This window comes from Falco cherrug, chromosome 1 (genome assembly GCF_023634085.1).
Source record: "Falco cherrug isolate bFalChe1 chromosome 1, bFalChe1.pri, whole genome shotgun sequence".
Classification (NCBI taxonomy): Eukaryota; Metazoa; Chordata; class Aves; order Falconiformes; family Falconidae; genus Falco; species Falco cherrug.
In genome coordinates this window covers 93149509-93171800 of record NC_073697.1, presented here as the reverse complement: position 1 = coordinate 93171800, position 22292 = coordinate 93149509, and the positions used below count along the sequence as shown (strand labels likewise).

Below are 22292 nucleotides of genomic sequence, written 5' to 3'. Positions count from 1 at the left end.
CACCACAAGACCCCCACCCATCGGTGCGATGCTACACCGAGGCTCCTCCCCTCCAAGTGCCCCCAGTGCCATTGGGGACCCCATACCTGGGGACCCCCCAGCCCAAGGGTCCCCTGTGCCTTCTGCAGGACGAGCCCCCCGAGCCCACGCGTGTCCTCACCGTGGGGGGACCCGCCCCATAAAGCGGGACTGGCCACGCCCCCTTGCCGAAGCCACGCCCCCCGGCGTGGATCGCTGACGGACCTCTGTGGTGGTGGCCGCTAGGGGGCGCCCTCAGCGGCTGCCGCTCTGCGCCGCGCTCGCTCGCTCCACCGGCGTCACTTCCGGGCGGCGCTGAGGCGGGCGGTGCGGTGAGCGGGGGGCGCCGGCCTGGGGGAATCCAGGCAGGGACAGCCGGGCCGGGGGGCGGCCTGGGGCCGAGCTGGGGTGGGGGGGGGACGTCCCTGGCCTGGGAGCCGAGGCTCCGGGCCCGGTGTGCGGGGGTCTGGGGGGGCTCTGGAGGAGCCGAGGCTCCGGGCCCGGTGTGCGGGGGCCTGGGGGCTCTGGAGGAGCCGAGGCTCCAGCCCGGTGTATGGGAGTCTGTGGTGGGGCTGAGCGCTGGAATTGGGGAAACTGGTGGAGAGAAGCCCCGGGACTGGGTCGGCGGGGAGGTGGTGCAGGGGCTCGCTGGGCTGGGAGAGTGCGGTGCCCTGGGCAGGAAGGAACTGGGGACTGGGGATAGCCCGACCCCAGGCAGCTTTGGCACCCACAGACGACGGCTTCATCTCCCTGTGGACAACAGCTTTGCCTCTTCTCCCCCAGTCTTTGACTGGCAGCACCATGTCGTCGGACTCCAGCAAGAAGAGGAAACCCAAAGTGATCCGCACGGATGGGGGCCCACAGGAGGGCAAGCGGGGCAAGGGTGATGCTGACCAGGTAGGGCCCCTGGCTGCCCACATACATAGGCAGAGCCTGCCTGCTGCAGCAGGGTCCTCATGACCTCCCTTACACGGGTCTGTTCTCATACCTGCTCTTTGCTGACCTTATTTTCCCTTTTGGGAAGTTGTGACATTATTCCTCCAGCTCCCAGGGCCTCTGAAACTCCCGCTCTGTACTTCTGAACCTGCTTCCATCTCCTTCAAGAAGCACAGCACTCAAGGAGTCAGATGCTCTTCAGGAGATATAGGGAGAGGGAGCACCAGGCTGAAAAGTCCCTTGGGGGTTTGCATGTTGCCTTAAGACACTCCTGTGAGCAGCAGGGTAACTTGGGTTCAGCCAAAGTGGGGATAAGGATTGAGGAAGTAATCACCTTCCCAGTTTATTCTGTGTAGTCATGTGGGTACACCAGTGCAGGATGGGTACCACTGTGTAAAAGATGGCCTGAACTTCCCATGCATTTTAATGACTGTTTGTGTTTGGGATTGTTCATCAGGTTCTGTCTTGTGTATAAAGTCTCCTCAGGTGTAGGATTAATGGACAGAGCTGGGAACTGGCTTGCAAACAGAGCAGTTTGTTTCCCAGTGCCCTTTCCAGAGAAGCTGGAAGGAACAAGCCACAGAAGGTACTTTCTGCCTCTGCAGGATGTTAGGTACTACAGTGAGGAGTGCGAGGTGGATCTCCGTGACCCTATCAAAGACTACGAACTTTACAGAGAGACTTGCCAGGAGCTTCAGAGACTGATGGCAGAAATCCAGGAGCTGAAGAGCAGGGGCATCAAGGACAATGTAAGAAGCATCAGTGCTTGATTTAGTGTGTTCTGTCCTTATGTGTTTAATGCTTTCCCATTAATCTGAGAGGAGCAAGAGCCATGATGTCTTCTGGGGAGAGTCAGGAAAGTGGAACAGCCTCCCTTATATAAAATAAAATGCAATTTAGATGAGGCATTTGGTCTTTGACTGAGCAGCTGTTATGCAGACTGAGTTACTGATCTCCTAAAGCATCTGTGGGCACTTCTGGGAAATGTGCTGATGGATGGGGGGGCTCCTGGGGGAGGAATTGAGCTCCTGCTCACTGCAGGTGGGGGTGGCCAGACTCTCGCTGTCCCACAGGCTTGGCCAGGGAAGGCTTGCACTGCAGCTGCCCGTGATGTCCCCTGCACATCAGGGTGGGCGCTTCAGGCTCAAATGCCTCTGTTCCTGCTGCTGAGAAAAATCACTAAAGTGAGCCCAGAACCCCCCACCCCCCAGGTTATTTCCAGCTAGTGGCCTGTGAGTGTGGCAGTGGGAGGCTCCCTCAGAAGCCCTGGTGGCATAAATTGTGTCTCCTTAGAAGCATGGAGCCCCTTTGTGACGGGACTGGTAGGAGGTACCTGTAGCAAAAGGACTCTGTGGTGGCAGTTGTGTCTTTCTTTAAATGCCTGTTTCCTGCCACTCAGGCTTCAGAGATAGATGAGCGGCGGATTCAGAGCTGTGTCCACTTCATGACCCTGAAGAAGCTCAACCGGTTGGCTCATATTCGGCTGAAGAAAGGGAGAGATCAAACCCATGAGGTACAGAGGGGGCTGGGGGGTGATGAATACAGGTTGGGATTTAGTGGGATCACAAATGATGTCATTTCTGCCTGTTCTGTGATGGATGCTTGTGTGGGAGGAATTCAGCACCAGCCAGGTTGTGGTTTTTGAAGAGAGGGTTAACAGGAGACTACTGTGGAGCAGCAGCAGCTGTAATTATAATGAATAGTGAAGGAGCAATGTCTGCTTCTGTCTTGAATAAAGTGGGGATCCAGAAGGCTCCATCTCAAGAGTCTGGTGTGCTGTAGGCCTGAGAAATGTGTATATGATTGGCCCCAAAGTTCCTTATGCTGAGTTCTGGAAGAGTTTTTCCACAGCTTGTGAATAACACTGTTTTGATTGTGCCACTGAGGAGACTGAGGCACAGGGACAGGAAGGGACTCAGTCTCTGTGCCCCAGCAGATCTGCCCTGTTTCGTGCCTTGTCCCTGAAATACGCTGGAAGAGAGCGGGATCAATTTGATGTCATGATCGTTTGGTTTCCCAGCACTTGAAAATGTCTTTCTTTCCCCAACAGAAAAATTGTTGCATGCCCTAAAGCCCACTGTCCCTAGCTGGTATGGTGGGAGGGGGTGTGTTGGTGACTCTTTGTGGGGTATATTTGCTGGGAGGAAGGCAACAGAGCCTGATCCCCTGCTCTGTGTTTCAGGCAAAGCAGAAGGTTGATGCATATCACCTGCAGCTCCAGAACTTGCTGTATGAGGTGATGCACCTGCAGAAAGAGATCACCAAATGCCTGGAGTTCAAGTGAGTTTAGCTGAGGAAGAGAGGGAGTGACAATGTATCTGGGATGGGGTGGAGGCCTCCAGTGTTTGGGATCTCTGCCACATTGCCTGAGCCCTCTGCGGAAGGAGATGCGTTATCCAGATGCCACCACACAGCAGAGACGGAGAGAGTATCCCGGAGTTCTTGTGCTGGGACACCAGGATAGAGGCTTGTATAGCAGAAAGGGAAGAAGGCATCTATTTTGGTAGGTGGACGGTGGAGGAGAGACCGAGTAAATGTCAAAGACATGGTCATGCTGGTCTTTTGAAGGACTCCTTGGCCTCTGTATATCAGGAGTTTTCTTCCGAAAGCTAAGCCTTCTGTCATGCCCATTGCACGGGCAGCACTCTGATCCGCTGCCAGGAGAGCTGTACTTAGACTGATGCCTCAAACAGCGCTTTAGTTAATTGTGCGGGGAAGGTGTCCCTGTGGAAGTAGGGACCTGGTTCGGGCCTTTCTCTCCTCTGCTGCAGTTTAGCTCACTGATACTGTGGTATTCACACAGCAGAGTGAAGCCAGCGCACAGGCGTTGGCACTGAGCGCTGTCCGGTGAGACGCGGTTGAGTTTGGCTGTGCTGCAGCATTTCCCACCCTTCCCCAATCTGATCCTTGCAGGTCAAAACATGAAGAGATCGAACTGGTGAGCCTGGAAGAGTTTTACAAAGAGGCTCCCCCTGAAATCAGCCGGCCTGCCATCACCCTGTCTGAGCCTCACCAGCAGACCCTGGCCCGCCTGGACTGGGAGCTGGAGCAGCGCAAGAGGTGGGTCAGCAGCATCTCTGTTGGGTGTCAGCCTGCTGCAGGGTAGGGCTCTCGGTAAAACCCCGGAGCGAGCCACACAGCTGCTGTGTGAAGTGAAAGTGGGTAACAAAGGTTTTAATGCCCTCTTGAAATAGTGTAGAACACGTGACAGATTTGTTGTGTAACTGAACCCTCAGCATGGAGATTCATGCTTTGTGTGGAGCTGGGCTTGGTGAGATCCTTTTTTCATAGATCAGGGAGTTTTCTTTCACACGCCTGATGAGAGGGCACTCCGGGGGATCCTGGGGAGCAGAGCAACATCCAAACCAGTCTGAGAGAAGCCCTGAGCCAGCCGCAGCTGCTGTGCAAGAGAGGCTGTCTGGGACCACACCTTGTGCTCTGGTTGAGGACAGCAAAGGTGTCTTGGTTCTCCTCATAAGCCCACGTGTTCTCTCAGCAAGGCAGTGAACATCAGTGCTGACGCTTAAGTATCAAGGGAGGAAAATGAATTTTGTAGTTTGATGTTTCCCCAGCGTCTGCTTGGAGGCTTTTGCATCAGGGAATGGGGACACTGCCTGCCATAGGGGTGATATTGAAGGATGGGTGGGTACACGCTTCCATCCAGAACCTGGTTCTGCACGATGTGCCATGCAGGGCAAAGCGATCCCTGTTTTGTCTGCCATGCTATGGTCCAAGGAGCAAAATTAAGCCAGCCTGGCACAGCCTGGTGATACTGCCATTCCTGCCTGTGCTCTTAACGCGTGCCACTGTGGGGAGCTGCCTGCACAGTGCTGATCTCCGCTGAGCTAGTGCTGGCAGCCAGCTCCTCATTGCAGGCTGTAACCACCGAGGTCCCTCAGCTGGTGCAGGCAGGCCAGGTGGCTTGGCTGCTCCATCGACTCTTACCCCATGCAAAAAGCAAACATGACACAGCGTTCCTGCATTTTGGTAACAGCCAGCAGCTTTTGCAGCCAAGCAGCAGCTTGGAGTCTCTCTCCTCTGGAGACATTCAAAACCTGCCTGGACACAATTCTGTGCAACCTGCTCTAGGAACCTGCTTTAGCAGGGAGTTGGACTAGATGTTCTCCAGAGGTCCCTTCCAGTACTGACCATTCTGTGATTAAACCTCACTCTTCTTAGTTACTCACTTAGTAAACTCACAAGGAGTTGACGTGACATGAAGTGACTCTGGTGATAGGAAGTGGAAAAGCCTCTTCAGAAGCTTGGTAGTGTTGGCAGAGGTCTGTCAAGCATGGCTGCTGGTAGCAGAGGCTGGCATGGGAATGGATCTGCTGAGGGACGGTCTGGTTGCTGTCCCCTCTCAGAGCACAGCACAGGCATGAGCTTCCACTTTCTCTCCCTATTTGTTTTCCAGCTCTCATGGGTTCCTTTCTCCCTCCACTTGCCCTTGGCATTAAGAGCTCTTTGTTTGTTGCCATGTCTGAGCTCTCCTGGTTCCTGCAGTAACTTTTGTCAGGTCAGGAGAGCTGGGGCCCATGACCCAGGTGGATCTCAGCAGGCTTTGTAGCTGTAATGTGTGGCAGTGACTGAGTTTCCATCCCTAGGCTGGCAGAGAAGTACAAGGAATGCTTGACCAGCAAGGAGAAGATCCTGAAAGAGATCGAGGTGAAGAAGGAGTACCTGAGCAGCCTCCAGCCTCGACTTAACAGCATCATGCAGGTACTTAAGCTCTGCAGGAAGGGGAGGTAGCCTTCAGGGCCAAGCTGAGGTCATGCTCCAAGGGCTGTATTAGAGACATGCAACACCTGGGCTGATTCTGTTTTGGAGATGTTTTGCTCCCAGGCAGGGTGGACGAGGAGTAGATCTGCCTCGTGCCGAGATTCCTCCAGTCTGCTTGTTTATGCGGCAATTCCTGCAGAACTGCAGATGGAGAGTCATTAAATGGGCCTTTCCCTAGGGAGTGACATGCAGTTCCAGCTCCTTGTGATTATCTTGGGAGGGAAGAACAGGAGAATGAACTGGGTTATTCTGAGATCCAAAAGTTTTCCAGCGAAGGAGAGCTGCCAGCCTTCCCTGAGGGCTCGCAGTACCCGTGGCTGTGTTTAACCCTGCACCACAGCTGCTGTGCTGGTTTCTAGTCTCCCACTTTCTAACTTGGGGTGAAGGAGGGGTGAGGAGGCTAAACTGTTCTGCTCCCACTGACGAAGGTTAGCCCGCTTGTTCCCCCAGGCCTCCCTGCCTGTCCAGGAGTATCTCTTCATGCCCTTTGACCAGGCGCACAAACAGTACGAGACAGCCCGACACCTCCCGCCGCCTCTCTATGTTCTCTTTGTTCAAGCCAGCGCCTACGGTCAGGCCTGTGGTGAGTACCGAGGGGGTGGCACAGTCCTCAGCGACACCATGAGGGGCTGTCACCAGCTGGGGCCGGTGGGCCATGCTCCCCCCACAGGATAGATTTCACTCCCACTTGCAGAAGACACTGCTTTGGGGGGGGGGGGGGTGTCTTTCCATCTCATCTGCTCTGCTGCCAGATTCCGCTGAGCTCAGAGCACCAGCACGGCCCCACAGCTAGGCACAGTGAGGCAGCAGCATTTGAAACCTTGTTTGCTCAGCTCCCTTGCTGGAAGAACTGCTTGGGAAGCTCGCTTCCCACCTCTGCCCCCCCTTCTCAAGGTCGACAGGGACGTCCCTGCAGCCTGCAAGCTGGCACAGTGCTGACATGGCCTCCCAAGAGATGTCACCCCATGGGGTGGGTGCTCCTTTGTGCCACCCATGGCAGGGGGAGGTTGACTCCAGAGCAGGCAGTACCTCTGCCTGCTTTTGCAGAGGCACTTCCCCGCAGCTCACCTGAAAGCCTTCATCCCCTTAGGCAGCTTTGTGTTTTGCGGAGCTTTCTGAAGCCTCCCTGAGTTGGGAGGGATTTGTCAGCAGGGCTCAGGAATCCCCCTGGGCTGTCTGCATCTCCTGTGCGGAGAGGGCTGTAGTACAGCATGAGCTGCAGTGCCACTTGCTCTTGTGCTGCTCTGGGGGTGGGGCAGGCAGCAGAGGAGCGTGGAAGGACCTGTGGCACTTGGCCCCACCAAGTCCCTGCTAATGGGCATCTGCAGCCATGATGACACAGCTCCTTGCTCCCTGCTTGTGGCTTGTGCCAGCCAGACCCCCACCTCTCTTGGCTCTTGAGTAAGATTTGGCCTTTGTGGTTTTCAGGGACAGTCCCTCAAAACGCAGCATTTTCCCTCCTCTGACCCCATCCTACGCAGGAGATCTGGCCTTGTGGTGGCCCCGTGTAGCCCTCCGGGCAACTGCCTTTTCCCACTGACCCTTTGTGAGAGCTTCCTCTGCCATGGGGCTCTGCCTCATGCAGCCATTTAGCAGGAGCTTTTCAGGGCAGGGCTGCTTCTGCCAGCTGCCTTTCCCAAACAGAAGTGGGGTTCATAGCTTAGTTTTCATGTCTCCTCTATAGATAAGAAGCTTGTGGTGGCCATTGAAGGGAGCGTAGAGGAAGCCAAAGCTCTGTACAAGCCGCCTGAGGACTCGCAGGGTGAGTTGGGGTGATGTTGCCGCAGGCCAGCTGCCTGATGTTCTGTGCAGGCAGAGGGATTGGGCAGAGAAGCAAGTGGAGCAGGTGCTGAAATGGCACAGTGCCTGATGTCTGCACTGCTGGCCGAAGTCCCCAGCAGCTGTTCCCCTCTGTCCCCAGCTCCTCCTTCCTGAGAGATGTTCGCAGCCCCTCATCTGCTAGAGGGACCCCAGTACGGGGACATGTTCCTGTGTGTCTGCATCCTGCTAGGGCCCTGCTTTTGGGGGGACAGTGATGTCTGGGGGAGCTGTGGTCTTGGAGAAAGGGCTGGTAGTCCTGCTGGTTGTGGGAAAACGGCTGAGCCCCAAGCAGTCCCTGCTTACACCCCTCTCTTTGTGCAGATGATGAAAGCGATTCTGACGCAGAGGAGGAGCAGACCACGGTAAGGGATAGCGCCGTCCCCTTCTGGATCTTCTCCCAACACCATGTCGTGGGCAAACCAACCTGTGCCTGGTAACTGGAAGGTGCCAAGGGAGCTGGACCTGAGTGGGGCTGGGAACTGGTTCCTACATGCTGTGGATGTGTGTGGTGGTGCACTGACATTAAATCCAGTAGTTTCTTGGGAGGAGAGAGGTGCCATTTCCAGTTTCTGTCCTGAACGCAGGAAAGCCAGGGTACAATTCTGCCCTGCTTGTGTCCCACCATGCTCATCCCACCCAGCACCGACAGCTGCCTCACAGCTCTCCAGCTGGAGCTGTTCCAGTTTGTATAAATAGTCTTGGGCCAGGGAGGCTGGTGTCCAGCCAGGAGGGATCCGTGTCTGTCCCCTGCCATCTGCTGAAAGCGTTGAGCTGAACTCTGCACCGGGATTTGTCCAGCACTCCCTTGGGGAGGCATTTAGGTCCTACAAATTGTACCTGCTGGATGCTGGGGAGAGGCTCTAGGTGGTGGCTGACCCCAGCATCAAAGTCTGAGGGAGGTCTGTGCCACCGCCCACCACCACCCAGCAGCAGCACCTGGTGTATCAGGGCTGTTGCTGTGGGGAAGAATAAAGGGAAGGGCCTCAGTTTCTGCCTCTCACAGTGGTGAAGCTTCTGGGGCCAGCAGGTCCTTGGCCTCATCTTGCAGTGTTGGGGACACTCCTAGGAGCTGAAGGAATGACCAGAGCTGCTTTGTCCTTGCCCTGCAGCAGGTCAAGGATTTCCTGCTTCTCTCCATCCCCAGGGCTGCTCTGTGGCTGTGGTACTGGGGGATTGGGGAACTAGGCTAGAAGGAAAAAGCAGTGGGAGAGGAGGGTTGGGGCTGAGGAGCAGGAGGAGGCTCTGATAGCTGTTTTGCCCTCCCCAGAAACGGCGCAGGCCCACCCTGGGTGTGCAGCTGGATGACAAGCGCAAGGAGATGCTTAAGCGGCACCCTTTGTCCGTCACTGTTGACATAAAGTGCAAGGGTAAGTGTGGTGTGGTGGCCCTTGGTGGAGAGCGCACAAGGATGTGTTACAGCAGATCAGGGAGCAACCCGGCAGCAGCTTGGGGTCCTCAGGGAGAGCTCAGGGTGTGGAGAGGCTTTCCTGCCCTTGGCCCTGCTGCCCTGGCAGGGATGAGCGTGGTCTTGCAGGGGAGACTGAATGAGGTGGTTTATCAGCTGTCTGCTGGAGCTCCTCTCACCCGTGCAGGTGAAATGACCTTGCTCTGAAGCTGCCTTCATCTAGTTGAGAGGTTTTCTTTTGTGGAGGGGCCTTAAGCCTGACAGATAAAGCCTGGCAAATGCTGATGGGACAGCATTAGAGGTTACAGTGCATCGGTTGCCAGTTAATTCCCATGTTGCTTCTCTGCTCCGCTTGCTGTTGTCCTAGCAGAGGAGCATGTATATCCCCCCTGCAGAGTGCAGACAGCGCTGTTACCCCTCCTTTGTTTGCACAGATGAGAATGTGCTTCACCTGACCTTTTACTACCTGATGAACCTCAATGTCATGACAGTGAAAGCCAAGGTGACCACCGCTGTTGAGATGACAACTGCCATCAGTGCTGGGTAAGGGGAGCCTCTGGGTGCTGAGTCCGGAGCTTACTGGGCAGCGACCCCTCCACTTGCCGCAAACACCCTGCCCTGGGGTCCTGCCGTGCTCAGTGACCCGTTGGCAGAGCGATGCAGTGCCAAGAGCAGCATGCAGTGGCAATGTCCCTCTGCTCAGCTGTAGCCCCTGTGGCCAGTGGGCCAAGGGCACTCCATGCCCAATTGCCTGTTCCCAGCAGGTGAGGTTTTAACCTCAGTCCCTCACCTTGCCTCACCTGGGCCACCATAAGAGCCTTTGTATGGAGCTGTGGTTTCAAAGTGCTGTCTTGGCTTCTCCTTTGATGGGTAAATGAGACCCTGAAGAGCACAGCTCCATCTCTGCCTCTGGGGAAGGTTTTCCCCTTGTGCATCCTCTGCTCGGTAGTATCCTTCCCTTTGGCTCCAGGGCCTTGCCAGGAGCCCTGCCGGCTCCTGCATGCCAAACAACACCCTCCTTCTCTCCCTCTGTCCTGACAAGCCAGGGGCAGGGAGGTTGGGAACCTTTTAAGGGAACAGTGCCAGACCTGTCAGGAGCTGGGGGAGAACCTCTCCTGCTTGTCACATTCGGTCACCCTCTTGCAGCTGAACTGCTTTCCTTCCTCCTGCAGCCTGTGCCTGGCAGCTCCCTTCACCTGCTTGCTCTGCAGGTCACCTTGTCCTGAGTGCTGGAGATGCAGCTACCTCTCCGTGGGCTCCCCAGAGACCACTGGAACCTGATTTGTGTGAGGAATAGCTGAAATGGCAGTGGTGGGAGCCTGCCTGGGGAGCTGCAATCAGCTGCCAGCTCTCCGGTGGCTGTCCCTGGGCCAGGAGGAGGTGCTTGAGGAAGAGGGAGGCAGGAGAGGCTAGTCTGGGCTTACCTGGAAGCAAGTGCTGCCTCCCAGCCTGTCCCATGTGAGGCTTCCCAATCCTCGTGGGGTTCCCTTTTCCCTGTAGGTATCCAGAATCCTTCATGACAGCAGCTAGAGTCTCTCCGCAGGGTTTCTGTGCAGGGTGCTCCCTCCTTTGCAGCTGCCCTTGGCTGTGTTACACCAAATCAGTCAAGCTGATTTTATTTATGCTTGCTTGGGCTTGCGAGTACAATCAGACCTGAAGAATTTTATTCTATAAAGCAGAATTCCTCTGCTTGAGCTTGTTGGGTGGCAGACAGCTATCGTGTCATGCCCTGCCTATGCTGGCAATGTTTTCTCTATACAAATCGGCAGGTTTTGAAGTTAACACACTGGAGTGAGCAGCTTCCTGGGAAATCAGGGAGCTGGTGCCCTGTGGTTTCTATCTTCTTCACAGACAGGGAGGAGATAGTCTCCTTTTGGAGTGGAATTAGGGGAGAGCCGTTCTGGGGTGAAACCCAACTCGTGGAGCTCACAATCTCTTTCTCTGGGCTTCAGAGCTTGTTAAGAGGCCACGAAGAGACACGGAGCCCAGGCTGCTGCTCATTAATCTCTTCCCTCCTCTTGTCAGTGACCTCCTCTCACCAGACTCCCTCCTCAACTGCCTCTATCCAGGAGACCACGGGAGGAAAACGCCTAATCCAGCCAACCAGTTCCAGTTTGATAAAGTGGGGTGAGTGGGGTGCTGACCCACACAGCTGGGGCAGCTTTGCCTAGGTGGTTGGCATGAGTGCCCTGCTCCTGGCACAGCACATCCCTCCCTGACATGCCAGGGAGGGCTCAGTGGCTCAGAAGCCAGTTGGCATCAGGTGGGCTCACCAGGCACAGCCTGCGGTGCAGGTGAAAGCAGCACCTGCTCCCTCCAGCTGGTTCACAGGCTGGACAGTGGGAGGGACAGGGTTGGAGGGAATGTTTTGGGGTGGCATAACCCTTCCTCACTGTCCCCGCAGCATCCTGACGTTGAGTGACTATGTGACAGAGCTGGGGCACCCCTACGTGTGGGTGCAGAAGCTGGGTGGCCTGCATTTCCCCAAGGATCAACCTCAGGCATGTCACACCTCCTCCCCCATCTCCTCCGGAAGGTTGAGCTGGGGTTTGGGGAGGCTTTGGGGACAGTTTTTGTGTCCTGTCCTGTTCCCTTGGACTCTGGAGTTCCTGCTGGCACCAGCCGCTCCCAAACCATGGTGCAGCCTTGGCTGGGAGAGGCTCAGCTGGGATGAATCTGTGCAGCGGGGCCACACCAACATATTTTGTCTGCTGCATATAACAGTCTAAGCCATGTTACACGCACTGAGCAGTGACACGAGTGTGTGCCTGTCCCCATGGCTGGGTGGGGTGGCTTCTGGACCCATGGGGTCCCCAGTGGGGGCCCACAGGTCGATGTGATGGTGACGGTCCCTCCTGCCTGCAGCACACAGTCACTGCAGACAACTCGCTGAGCGCCAGCCACATGGAGCTGACAGTGAAACTGCTGCGGACGAGGCTGCAGTCCCGCCTGGCTCTCCACAAGCAGTTTGCATCGCTCGGTGAGTGCCTGGCTCCCCACCTGTGCCTGGGGACAGGAGTGCAGTAGCAGGGTCCTCCTGCAGAGGAGAGCTGGCTGGTGTCGCCTTTAATAGTGTGACGGATTTGTAGTGCCACCCTCTGTGCTCCCAGTCGTTCTCTGTGTCCTCAGTGGTAGCGGGGCTGTGAGGGATGCCCTGTTTAGGGTGGGAGAGGAAGGCTGTGCCCCCTCTCAGTGCCCAGCACCCCTTTGGGACTGGCCATCGCTGCACTGGGAATCGATTTGGGACATGGCGGGAGGTGAACCACACACCCACGCATGTCGTGCACCCATTGAGCAGGCCAGGCGTGTACTGTGCCAAGGCTGTGAGCTCCAGTGGGATTGCAGCTGCAGCCCCCGCTGCTCCTCTCCAGGCACCAGGTGAAGGTGTTGGAAGAGTAGCAGTGTCCCCACGTCCTGGTTTTGGAACATGCCCCACACACAGGACAGTGACAGAGATCTGTCCCCAGCCCTCCCCTGCTCAGGTGGCCTTGTCCTTGGTTTCAGAGCACGGTGTCGTGCCAGTCTCCAGCGAGTGCCAGCATCTCTTCCCTACCAAGATCGTCTCGCGCCTGGTGAAGTGGGCTGCCATTCCCTTTGAAGATTATGCGGTAGGTGCCAAGTGCGAGGCCGTATCGATTCCAGCTCCCACGTGGTGCCAGTAGCTGCTCACTCTTGTCTCTCCTTGCAGGAACTGCCCTACACTAAAGATGTGATAGAGGCGGGCTTGGCTGAAGACACTCACCTCTACTACATGGCCCTGATAGAAAGGGGAACAGGTAGGCACGTTCCCTTCCCCTGGCAATTTCTAATTCCCACACTGGATGCCCCCAGGGCAGCTTTTGGGGGTCTTCATAGAAATCCCTTTGTTTGGAGGCCCCGTGGGCTGTGGGTGATGTTTCTTTTCTGCCCTGCTCAGCCAAGCTCCAGGCAGCTGTGGTCCTGAACCCTGGTTACTCCACGCTGTCACCCATCTTCAGCCTGTGCCTGAACTGGAAAGGAGAGCGAACCAGCAGCAATGATGACAACATTCGGGTAACCTGGGGTGATGGGAGAGGAGGCTGGAGAACCGCTGGCTCGCTGGGGGTGTTCCTAGCGGTTCTGTGTCCGTAATAAACGAGCTATCAGGGTGAGCTGGTGGCCAGGCCAGGCCCATGAGACCTGCTGGATGCAGCAGCAGGTCCTGGGAGGGCAGAGCAGAGCCTCAAGCCTGCGCTATACTGATTCCTCTGCCAGGCTATGGAGAGCGAGGTCAACGTGAACTACAAGGAGCTGTGGGGGCCCAAACCAGGCTACCAGCTCCTCACCAACCAGCTGCAGCGCCTGTGCATGGTGCTGGATGTCTACCTGGAGACGGAGCCCCACGACACTAGCGTGGAGGGGCCTAAGGAGTTTCCCCAGGAGAAGATGTGTCTGCGCTTGGTCAGGTGGGAGCCTGGCGCCCTGGAGGACCTGGGGGCAGTGAGGAGCTGGGTGGGGGTGAGAGTGCTGGCCAGGAGCCTGGTGGCACTGCTGTCCCCCAGAGCACAGCCTTGCCTGACGTGGTGCCAACCTTGAAGCATCTCCTTTAGCTGCCTGTGGGGATGTGCCCCCCTGCAGCTGGGCAGTGCCCCAGGACCAGACCCTTTCTGTGGGGTGCTGTGAGCTTCCTGATGCCTGTGGCCGAATCAGGTTCTCCTTCTCTTCCAGGGGACCCATGCGCCTGAAGCCATTCAAGTTCAACTACCCTCAGGGCTTCTTCAGCCATCGCTGAGTGTTCCCTGGGCGTCAGTCTGGGATGGGCCTCATCCTGTCCCCAGGAGGAACGTCCCCATCTCACCATTTCAGTTTCTTTTCTGACGTTGGGTTTCTTTTGAAGATTTTGTAACCAAAGGGTTTAAACGCTGAACTGAATGAAAAGTGTGTGTCTGCCTGGTCTGTAGGGAGGGCTGGGATGGGGGCACCTGCGGGGGCTGCAGCAAGCCCTGTCCCCTGTCTCTGGTAGCCATCTTGCTGCTGGTGTCCTCTTGCCTGGGCTGCTGCCTGCCTCTGGCCCTTGCTCCCTCGGGACTGTGGAACTGAGATGGCTAAAAACTGAGATGGCTAAAAATAGCCCCTTTTCAGAGCCCGCACTGCAGCCCTCGCCTGTCCTTGCCTGTGCTGGCTGCCAGCCCGCTCAGCACAAACCCTGCAATGAGGCAGCGGGGGCTTCGCTGTTTCCCTGGGCTCATGCTTGGGGCAGGGGGGGAGCAGAGTTGTGTCCTGTGAGAGGCAAGACCTCATGGCACCAGCAAGGGGTTGAGATTTGGGATGGGAATCCCAGCTCCCCCCGGTGGCTCCCATCTTATGTCCAGGCTGGCTGAGGTGGGGCTCTATCCCTGCTCCCAAGGTCATTGTCTCTCCACTTGGCCACCGTGGGAGGTTTCTCCACCAGGAAGGCTGACAGACCCTCTCAGTGCCCCCACGCAGCCCCTGCTCTCAGGGTAGTGCTGCACTGCAGCGCTCAGGTTAAACCAGGCCCTACCAGCCCCCTGGGAGCCCCGCTTTAAAAAGGGAAGGAAGAAGAAAAACTGCTGCAATCCTTGGCAGAGCAGAGCGGTGGGGCAGGCCCAGCAGGACACGGGGTCCTTTGTGCCCACAGTGGGGTGGGTTTGCCACAGGCAATGGCTGGGCTTTCCTCCCTGTAATGCAGCTAGGGTGCTGGAAAGCCCTGTGCCACCCTCCCCCAGCCCCCTCCCCAGCCCTGGACAGGAGGCCAGCAAAGCCAGAGCATCTCTGTAAGCACTTTATTTGGTTATTGCACAGAAAGCAAGTAACAGTGGGCTGAGGTTCCTAGTGCACCGTGTCTGTGAGCGTTCCTGCAGCACCCAGCCTCTTCCACCGAAGCCAGCCGCAGCCTGGGTCACCGCTCGGAGGGACAGTAGTCACCCTCAGGTCAGGGAAGGACCCCCAGCACCCACCAGCCCCCCTCCCAACCCCTCCCAAGCAGCTAGAGCTCTGCATTGCACTCATCCATCAATTGCACATACATTAAATAAATGCACTTATTGGAGAAGGAGCACTCAGATCCCCTGGGCTCTCTTCTCAGTTATAATTCAAGTGTTTAAATGTGGCGCTCGGCGTGTATCACATTCTGCTAGGGAAGCTATCGGCCAAACCGCCAGGGCAGGGCAGCGGGGGGCTGCGTCTCTCACACAGACATATTGCTAAGGGAAAGCCGGGCCCGGCCATCGGAGGGGAGCGGAGCAGCTTCCGCACCCAGAGGTGCTCTTTGGCGCCCAGGGCTCTGCTCACTTCTTCCCTGCGGTGGGTGCTGGCTCTGGGGCTTTGGCTTCCTTGCTGGAGGGGGCCTCAGCCTTGGAGGGGTCTTTACTGGCTTTGGGCTCTTCTTTGGGTTTCACTTTAGCTTTGGGATCCTCCACCTTCTCCTTCTTGGGCTCCTCTGCCTTCTCCTCAGTCTTTGGCTTCTCAGCCTCCTTCACAGCTGCTTTGCTGACCTCCTGCTGAGGTTTTGGTGGAGCCTCCTTCTCAGCTTTTCCTTCTTCCACAGGTTTAAGGCCTGGCTTAGTTTCCTTCACCTGTGGAGCTGGAGGCTCTGGCACAGCAGCCGCTTTCTCTTTGGGCTTCTCCTCCACCTTGGCTGAAACATCCTTCTTGGGAGCTTCTGCCTTCCTGCCCTCCTCAGGTGCAGGCTTGGAGGGAGGCTTCACCTCTTTGGGCTGCTCTTCCTTCGCAGGGGCTTTCGGCTCCTTTTGAGGGGAGGGAGTGGGCTCCTTGGCTGGGGCGGCTTCCTTCTGTGGAGACTTGACAACCTCCTTCACAGGAGATTTGACTTTGTCAGGGGACTTCACGGTCAGGGTCTTGCCCTCCTCCTTTGAGGGGCTTGGGGGCTTCTCTGGGGATTTAACAGCAGGGCTTTTGGCCTCCTCTTTTGAGGGGGTTGGGGGTTTTTCTGGGGATTTGACAGATGGGGTTTTGGCTTCCTCTTTTGAGGGGGGTGCAGGTTTCTCTGGGGACTTCACAGCTGGGGTTTTGGCCTCCTCTTTTGAGGGGGGTGAAGGTTTTTCTGGAGATTTGATGGCAGGGCTCTTGGCCTCCTCTTTTGAAGGGGTTGGTGACTTTTCAGGGGACTTGACAGCTGGAGTCTTGGCCTCCTCCTTTGAGGGGGTTGGGGTTTTCTCTGGGGACTTCATAGCTGGGGTTTTGGCCTCCTCTTTTGAGGGGGGTGCAGGTTTCTCTGGAGATTTGATGGCAGGGCTCTTGGCCTCCTCTTTTGAGGGGGGTGCAGGTTTCTCTGGGGACTTCACCGTTGGGGTCTTGGCCTCCTCTTTTGAGGGTGGTGCAGGTTTCTCTGGAGATTTGATGGCAGGGCTCTTGGCCTCCTCTTTTGAGGGGGGTGCAGGTTTCTCTGGGGACTTCACCGTTGGGGTCTTGGCCTCCTCTTTTGAGGGGGGTGCAGGTTTCTCTGGGGACTTTACCGTTGGGATCTTGGCCTCCTCTTTTGAGGGGGGTGCAGGTTTCTCTGGGGACTTCACCGCTGGGGTCTTGGCCTCCTCTTTTGAGGGGGTTGGTGGCTTTTCGGGTGACTTGACAGCTGGAGTCTTGGCCTCCTCCTTTGAAGGGGACTCAGGTTTCTCTGGGGACTTGGCCTCCTCTTTTTCAGGAGACTTGGCCTCCTCTTCACCCTCTGCTTCAGCTTTCTCCTCTTCTTCTTTCTCTGCCTCTTCAGCTTTCTCTTCTTCAGCCTCTTTCTCAGCCTCCTCTTCCTCTGTGACCTCCTCTGTCACCTGAATTTCCTCTGTCTGCTCCTCCACAATCACAGTCTCCTTCTCAGATTTTTCCACCACCTTGATCTTCTCTTCACTCTTCACCTTGATGTTGGCGGTGATGCTGGGAGCCTTGGGGGACACCTCAGGGAAGGAAAGCATCCCAAAGCCAGACTCAATTCGATATTCCTCCCCTTCCAAGAGCTTTCTGCCAGGAAGAGACAAGAGTAGGACAGTCAATGATTGCTTCTCACCCAGCTTTCAGCAGCTCACATCACCAGGAGCTGCCAGCCATGCCCTGCAGCTCCATCCCCCTCCTTGCCCTGCTTTCAATGTCCTAGTTGACCCTCCTGTTCCTACACTCTGGGCTGTGCAGGTTTTCTCACCCTTTCCTCCACAAGCCACATGCAGGGATGGGTCACCCAACTGGATGTTGCCCACCATGGTCTTGGAGGATGGATGGTGTCTTTCTCACCAGGAAAAGCCCAGGTGTTAGCGAGGGCCTTTAAGGAGTGTCCCCAGAGACACCAGCACTAGAGACTGACTGAGATTCCCCCACTTTCACCTTGCCCACCCCATACCTATAGGCAGCAATTTCAATGTCCAGGGCCATTTTGACGTTGAGTAAATCCTGGTACTCCCGGAGCTGAGCTGCCATCTCCCACTTGGTGTTCCTCAGCTCGTTGTCAAGCTGCTGGATAGTTTCCTGTGGGCAGACAGAGCAACTGGTGACATGGGGGAAGCCAGTCCCCAGGAGTAGGGGGACACAGAGCACCCCTAAACAGTCCCCTGGCCTCCAAGGAGGAACCACTCATCCAGCACCAGGTTGCCTTCACAGAGGTGTGTGCAGCCACCTCCTCCTGCAGACACAGAGGGAAGGGGATGCATCCAGGGGCTGTTTCAGTGTGTCCAGTTTCCTTGAGGGATTTAGCAGGAGCCCTGCACCACCCTGGGTGAGAGCTGCACCGCTGCCAGCTGAGCCCCCAGCCCCCTCCCAGAGCTCCCTCCAGCAGGGACAAGCTGTGGGAACATTTCCAGGACTTGAGTGAGCCTGGTGGCCACCAAACCCCAGAGCATGAGGCTGATGGATGGGGCATCACCCTGGGGACAGTGTTTCAGTCCATGGCCACCACCCAGTGCAGGTCTCTGTGCTGCACTTCCCAGCTCTGTGGCACAAGACATGGCCTGAACCCTGGTCATGGTTCAGTGGTGTTTGTGACCAACATTATTAGCAGCTCAAAGCCAGGCAGAGATGTGGGACAGGTCCATCATGGCTAAGGGACACAACAGCCCAGATGCATTCTCAGGCTCTGCGTACCTGGGGCTGGGGAAGGCTGGCTCTAGGCACAGCTCTTAGTATTTGCCACAGGTCATCACCATGTCTGAAGCCAAAGCACCAACGCTGCTCCTACCCAGCAGCTGGATGGTCCCTCACCACCAGAGATGCTGCCCACTGCACCACATTACCTGGTAGGACAGGACATCTGCATGATGGCGCTCCTCCGAGTCCTGTCTCTGCCTCTCCAGTGACTCCTGGGTCCCTTTGAGGGCTTCGAGCTCTGTGGTCTTGGACTGGAGCTGGCGGCGGTACTCCGAGATCTCCTCCTGAGCCAAGCGGATGGCATCTGTGTTCACCTTAGCAACCTCTGAGAGCTTGTCCAGCCTCACTGCAACAGGGGAAAGGAGAAGCTGCAGAAGAGGAGGCTGCAGTCCCCCTTTCTTGGGGAACCTTAAATCCTTTAATACCACACACCCCCTGCGTGCACGTTCTCTGCAGAGCCAGCCCTGGGGGGGGGGGTCCCTGGGTGCGCTGGCTTTGCCAGCACTCGCTGCGTCTGTGCTCGCGCTGTACCAGGGAGCTGAAGGTGCCCGGGCAGGACGGGGTTCTGCCATCCTGGGCTTTATCCAGCGCAAACTCGGGCTGCAAACCTGCTTCTCCCTTTCGGCTCCTGCCACAGCCCCCGTGGCCCGAGGCTCTGCCTGCTCCCCCTGCCACGCCTGGCTGCGGCCGGGCGCGCTCTCCTGGGGCGATGCGGGGAAGGCGGAAGAGGGGGGGGGGGTGTGCCTGCCGCAGAGCCCTGCAGCCACCCCAGGGGCCGGGGGGGGTGGCCAGGAGTGGGAAGGACAGCGGGGAAGGGGGGGGAGCAGCGTGCCCATGGGTGCCGCGCCCGCCGCTGTCCAGGGTGCGGAACTGCCGCTGTCCAGGGTGCTGATCACATCCCCGCCGCTCGCCAGCGCACACATGGGTGCTGAGCCCCAGGGTGCCGATCCCCCCCCTCCCCCACCGGTACCGTAGTGCCCCACCCAACAGCGCAGCAGGGACACTCCCTGCCCCCCCCCCCCATCCCCCCGCATCAGGGCTGCGGCACCCCCCCTCCCCGCGCTGCAATCCTCTCCCTGCCCCGCACCGCAAACGCTCCTGGCCCCGCTCCAGAGTGCGGGGCACGGACCGGTAGGACCCCCTGCAACATTAGCGGGGTCCGGCACCCCCAAAACTTACGGGGTGCTGGGGCAGTGACCATGTCTCCCTCCCTGCTATGTACTGCAGGGCACGGGCAGCGCACTCGCAGACACCGGGGGGCTGCTGGCAGGGGTGGGGTTACCCTAACGCCCTCCCGGAGCACGGTATGGGGGGAACCCCCGCATCCCCCAGGCGCCGTTGCCCTAACGCCTTCACAGAGCGCGGCAGCCCCCGGGGTCGGGGGTGCCGGGGGGTCCCCCCCCGCGAAGTGCGTGCACGGAGGGGGGACATACAGACACTCACCGCGGAACCACTCCTCGGCCTGCAGCGTGCTGCGGACCGCCGTGCCCTCCAGCTGAGCGCGCAGGTCGCGCAGCGCGGCGGTGACCCCGGGGCGCAGGGCGGAGGGGAGCTCGGCGGGGGGCTCGGGGCGGGCTCCGCGGAGCAGCGCCCCCACCTCGGCCCGGTGCTGCCTCCGCAGCGTCTCCGCCTCCTCCCGCAGGGCTCGGGCTCGCTCCTCCAGCGGACCCCGCGCTCTCTCCTCCTGCGCCGAGCGCTGGGCCAGCCCGCGGGCCGCAGCCTCCAGCTCGGCTCGCTGCCGGGCCTCCTCCTCCAGCCGCCCCCGCAGCGCCGCCACGTCCTCGGCCAGGCGCGCCCGCTCCAGCCGCAGCTGCCCCTTCTCGGCGCCCAGCCGCAGCACGGTGCCCCGCATGTCGCGCAGCTCCCGCGCATACAGCTCGCCCATGGCCGAGCGCCCTGCCTGCTGCTGCCGCAGCGCCGCCGCCTCAGCCGCCAGCGCCCGGTTCTGCTGCTCCAGCGCCCGCACCCGCTCGATGTAACCGGCGAAGCGATCGTTCAGCACCTGCAGCAGCTCCTTCTCATTCCGCGCCCGCGGTTCCCCGTTCAGCGAGTCCAGGCTCTCGGTAGAGGAAGCGGCCGCGCTGCCGCCGCCGCCCCCCCCGCCTCGAGCCCTCCCCACCACCGGTCCCGGCCACGAGTAGAAGCCGCTGGAGGCGGCGGAGCGCGGGGGTGCGCGGCCCAGCTCCTTGCGGAGCCCCCCCGGGGGGGCCAGCAGCGTCTCCAACATCAGGCTCATGGCGACCCCCACCCTCGCTGCGGCACCAGTGCCGCCGCCGCCCGCTTTATAGGGCTCGGGGCGGCCGCTCCGCCCCGCCGCCGGCATCGGGGGTGGGCACCGGCACAGGTCCCGCCCCGCACCGCAGCCCCGCGGGTGCGGGGGGACTCCGCGGCCGCGCCCTGGGTGGGGAGCGGGGACCAGTGATGGAGGACGGGGGCTGCCCGAGAGGGGAGCGGGGGCGCCCTGGGAGAGAATGGGAGCCTCCCGTGTAGAGTGGGACCCCTGGGAATAGAGAGTGGGACCTCCAAGAACAGAGAGCAGAACCCCCGGGAACAGAGAGCAGGGCCTCCAAGAACAGAGAGTGGGACCCCTGTGTAATAAGTAACTAAAGGTAATTTGCTGATCAAATGGGCTTTTAACAAAAGGAATGATCTTGCTGCAACAGATTTGATAACGTTCTGTCTGGCGAGAAAAGAGTTAACTGTTAACCATGAGGTTGCGAGATGTACCTTCTCAAGGCCAATGTTAAACCATAATCTCATGTTACTATGACAACCTTTGTCTTAGTCTAGACCTTAGTGTAAAAATAGATTAGTTTTGTAATATACAGCTTCTTGCTATGGGACTGAGAGCATAACTGTTTGCTTAAAAGGGCTGTGATACTTGTTGGAATTAGCGAGCCTGGATGGAGCTGTGACTCCCCGGCCGCCCAGCGCTGTTTTTGCTTTCCTGCCTTAAATAAATACTTAGTGAATTTATTTCGGACTCTAGTTATTTCAATTCAACTATAACACCTGGGAACAGAGAGTAGGATCCCAAGGAATAGAGAGCGTGACCCCCAAGAACAGAGAGTGGGACTCCCGGGAATAGACAATGGGAGCCCCGGGAATAGAGAGCGGGATGCCCAAGGACAGAGAGCAGGACCCCCAAGAACAGGGAGTGGGAGCCCTGGGAACAGAGAGTGGGATGCCCAAGAACATAGAGTAGGACCCCAGTAACAGGGTGAGGGCCCCATAGGAAGGGAGTGAGGAGCCCCCGAAGGGAGCACGGATCCCGCCGGTAAGAGAGCAGGACCCCGGGGAAGCAGCCGGCTCCCCGGGCAGAGCAGGGCCCCGCCCCGGGGCAAAGGAGAGCCGGGGGGACCGGGACCCTTGGGGGACACAGGCAACCCCCTCCCACGGGCGGGACGGCAGGGTGGGGACCCTGGGGAGGCTCAGCGCCCAGACCCCCCCGCTTCCTTATTCCCCCCCCGGGGCTCAGCACTGCCTGGGGCCGGGGGCTTCTGCAGCCCGCTGGGGGGCCCGGGGCTGGCAGCAGGGTCCCGCGGGACCCCCGCCGCGGGCCGGCAGGGGGCGCCCCATCCCGGCTCCTCCACCCACCCAATCGGCTCAGCCGCAGCTCAGCCAATCAGCGCGCAGAGAGCTCAACCAGTCAGCAGGTATCTACAGCCCAGCCAACCACCAGCCGAGGATATGTAGTCTAGCCAATCAGCAGCTGGGGCCATATATTGTAGCTAATCAGCTGCCGCAGCGCCATAGGCCGGCAGGGGACCCTGGGAGAGTCGGAGCGGCAATGGCCACGGCCCACCGGTGCATGCCGGGACGGTGGGGGTCCGCCTGCGGCGGGGTGTGTACCCCCCGCCCGGGCAGGGGGGCACCCGGTGCCGCCACCGCCTCCCGCGGGCAGCACCGTCCCGCCGGAGGCCCCCATCCCTGGAACAGCTCGGGGGGGGGGCACGGCAGTCCCGGGGACAGGCAGCCAGGGTGTGGGGGACACGGGGACCGGCCCCCAGGGGACAACCCCGCGCCCGCCTTGCGTCTGCCGGGCACCGCTGGGGGGGCCTGAACCGCTGACAGTGACCCCCCACCTGATCATCCACCACCGGCCCAGGGCTACGGGCAGGCCCGCGGGTGCTAGATGGGACCTTGTGGGCTCCTCTCACCCCGTGCCCCCCGCCCCCCCCAGAAGCGGGGAGGGGCGCGGGGCGCGGGGTGTGTGCCCCGGTCCTCATCTCGCTGCCCGGCATGCCCTGGCTCCGCCCCCCAGCCCCGC

The 22292-nt window shown here is 58.8% G+C and overlaps 2 protein-coding genes across 3 annotated transcripts; one reads left to right on the top strand and one right to left on the bottom strand.

Moving 5' to 3' along the window:
* The first annotated feature begins 195 nt into the window (after nucleotides 1-195).
* Nucleotides 196-13855, top strand: THOC5 (THO complex subunit 5). 2 transcript variants are annotated; one of them, XM_055719560.1, is made up of 20 exons: nucleotides 196-350; nucleotides 802-915; nucleotides 1560-1703; nucleotides 2354-2467; nucleotides 3137-3234; nucleotides 3868-4014; nucleotides 5559-5673; nucleotides 6184-6316; nucleotides 7418-7495; nucleotides 7876-7916; nucleotides 8822-8921; nucleotides 9394-9502; nucleotides 10985-11086; nucleotides 11364-11460; nucleotides 11825-11939; nucleotides 12464-12567; nucleotides 12648-12735; nucleotides 12876-12991; nucleotides 13193-13383; nucleotides 13646-13855. In XM_055719560.1, the coding sequence occupies exons 2-20, from the start codon at nucleotides 820-822 to the stop codon at nucleotides 13707-13709; spliced, it is 2052 nt and encodes a 683-aa protein (XP_055575535.1). In that variant the 5' UTR covers nucleotides 196-350; nucleotides 802-819; the 3' UTR covers nucleotides 13710-13855. The 2 variants fall into 2 exon arrangements, with proteins under 2 accessions (XP_055575535.1, XP_055575536.1); XM_055719561.1 differs by having other exon boundaries at nucleotides 312-350; nucleotides 782-915.
* A 126-nt stretch (nucleotides 13856-13981) lies between these two features.
* NEFH (neurofilament heavy chain) lies at nucleotides 13982-20363 on the bottom strand. The gene is made up of 4 exons (XM_055719559.1): nucleotides 19466-20363; nucleotides 18169-18368; nucleotides 17283-17407; nucleotides 13982-16909 (listed from the first exon to the last, which is right to left on the bottom strand). The coding sequence occupies exons 1-4, from the start codon at nucleotides 20343-20345 to the stop codon at nucleotides 15226-15228; spliced, it is 2889 nt and encodes a 962-aa protein (XP_055575534.1). The 5' UTR covers nucleotides 20346-20363; the 3' UTR covers nucleotides 13982-15225.
* Nucleotides 20364-22292: the final 1929 nt, after the last annotated feature.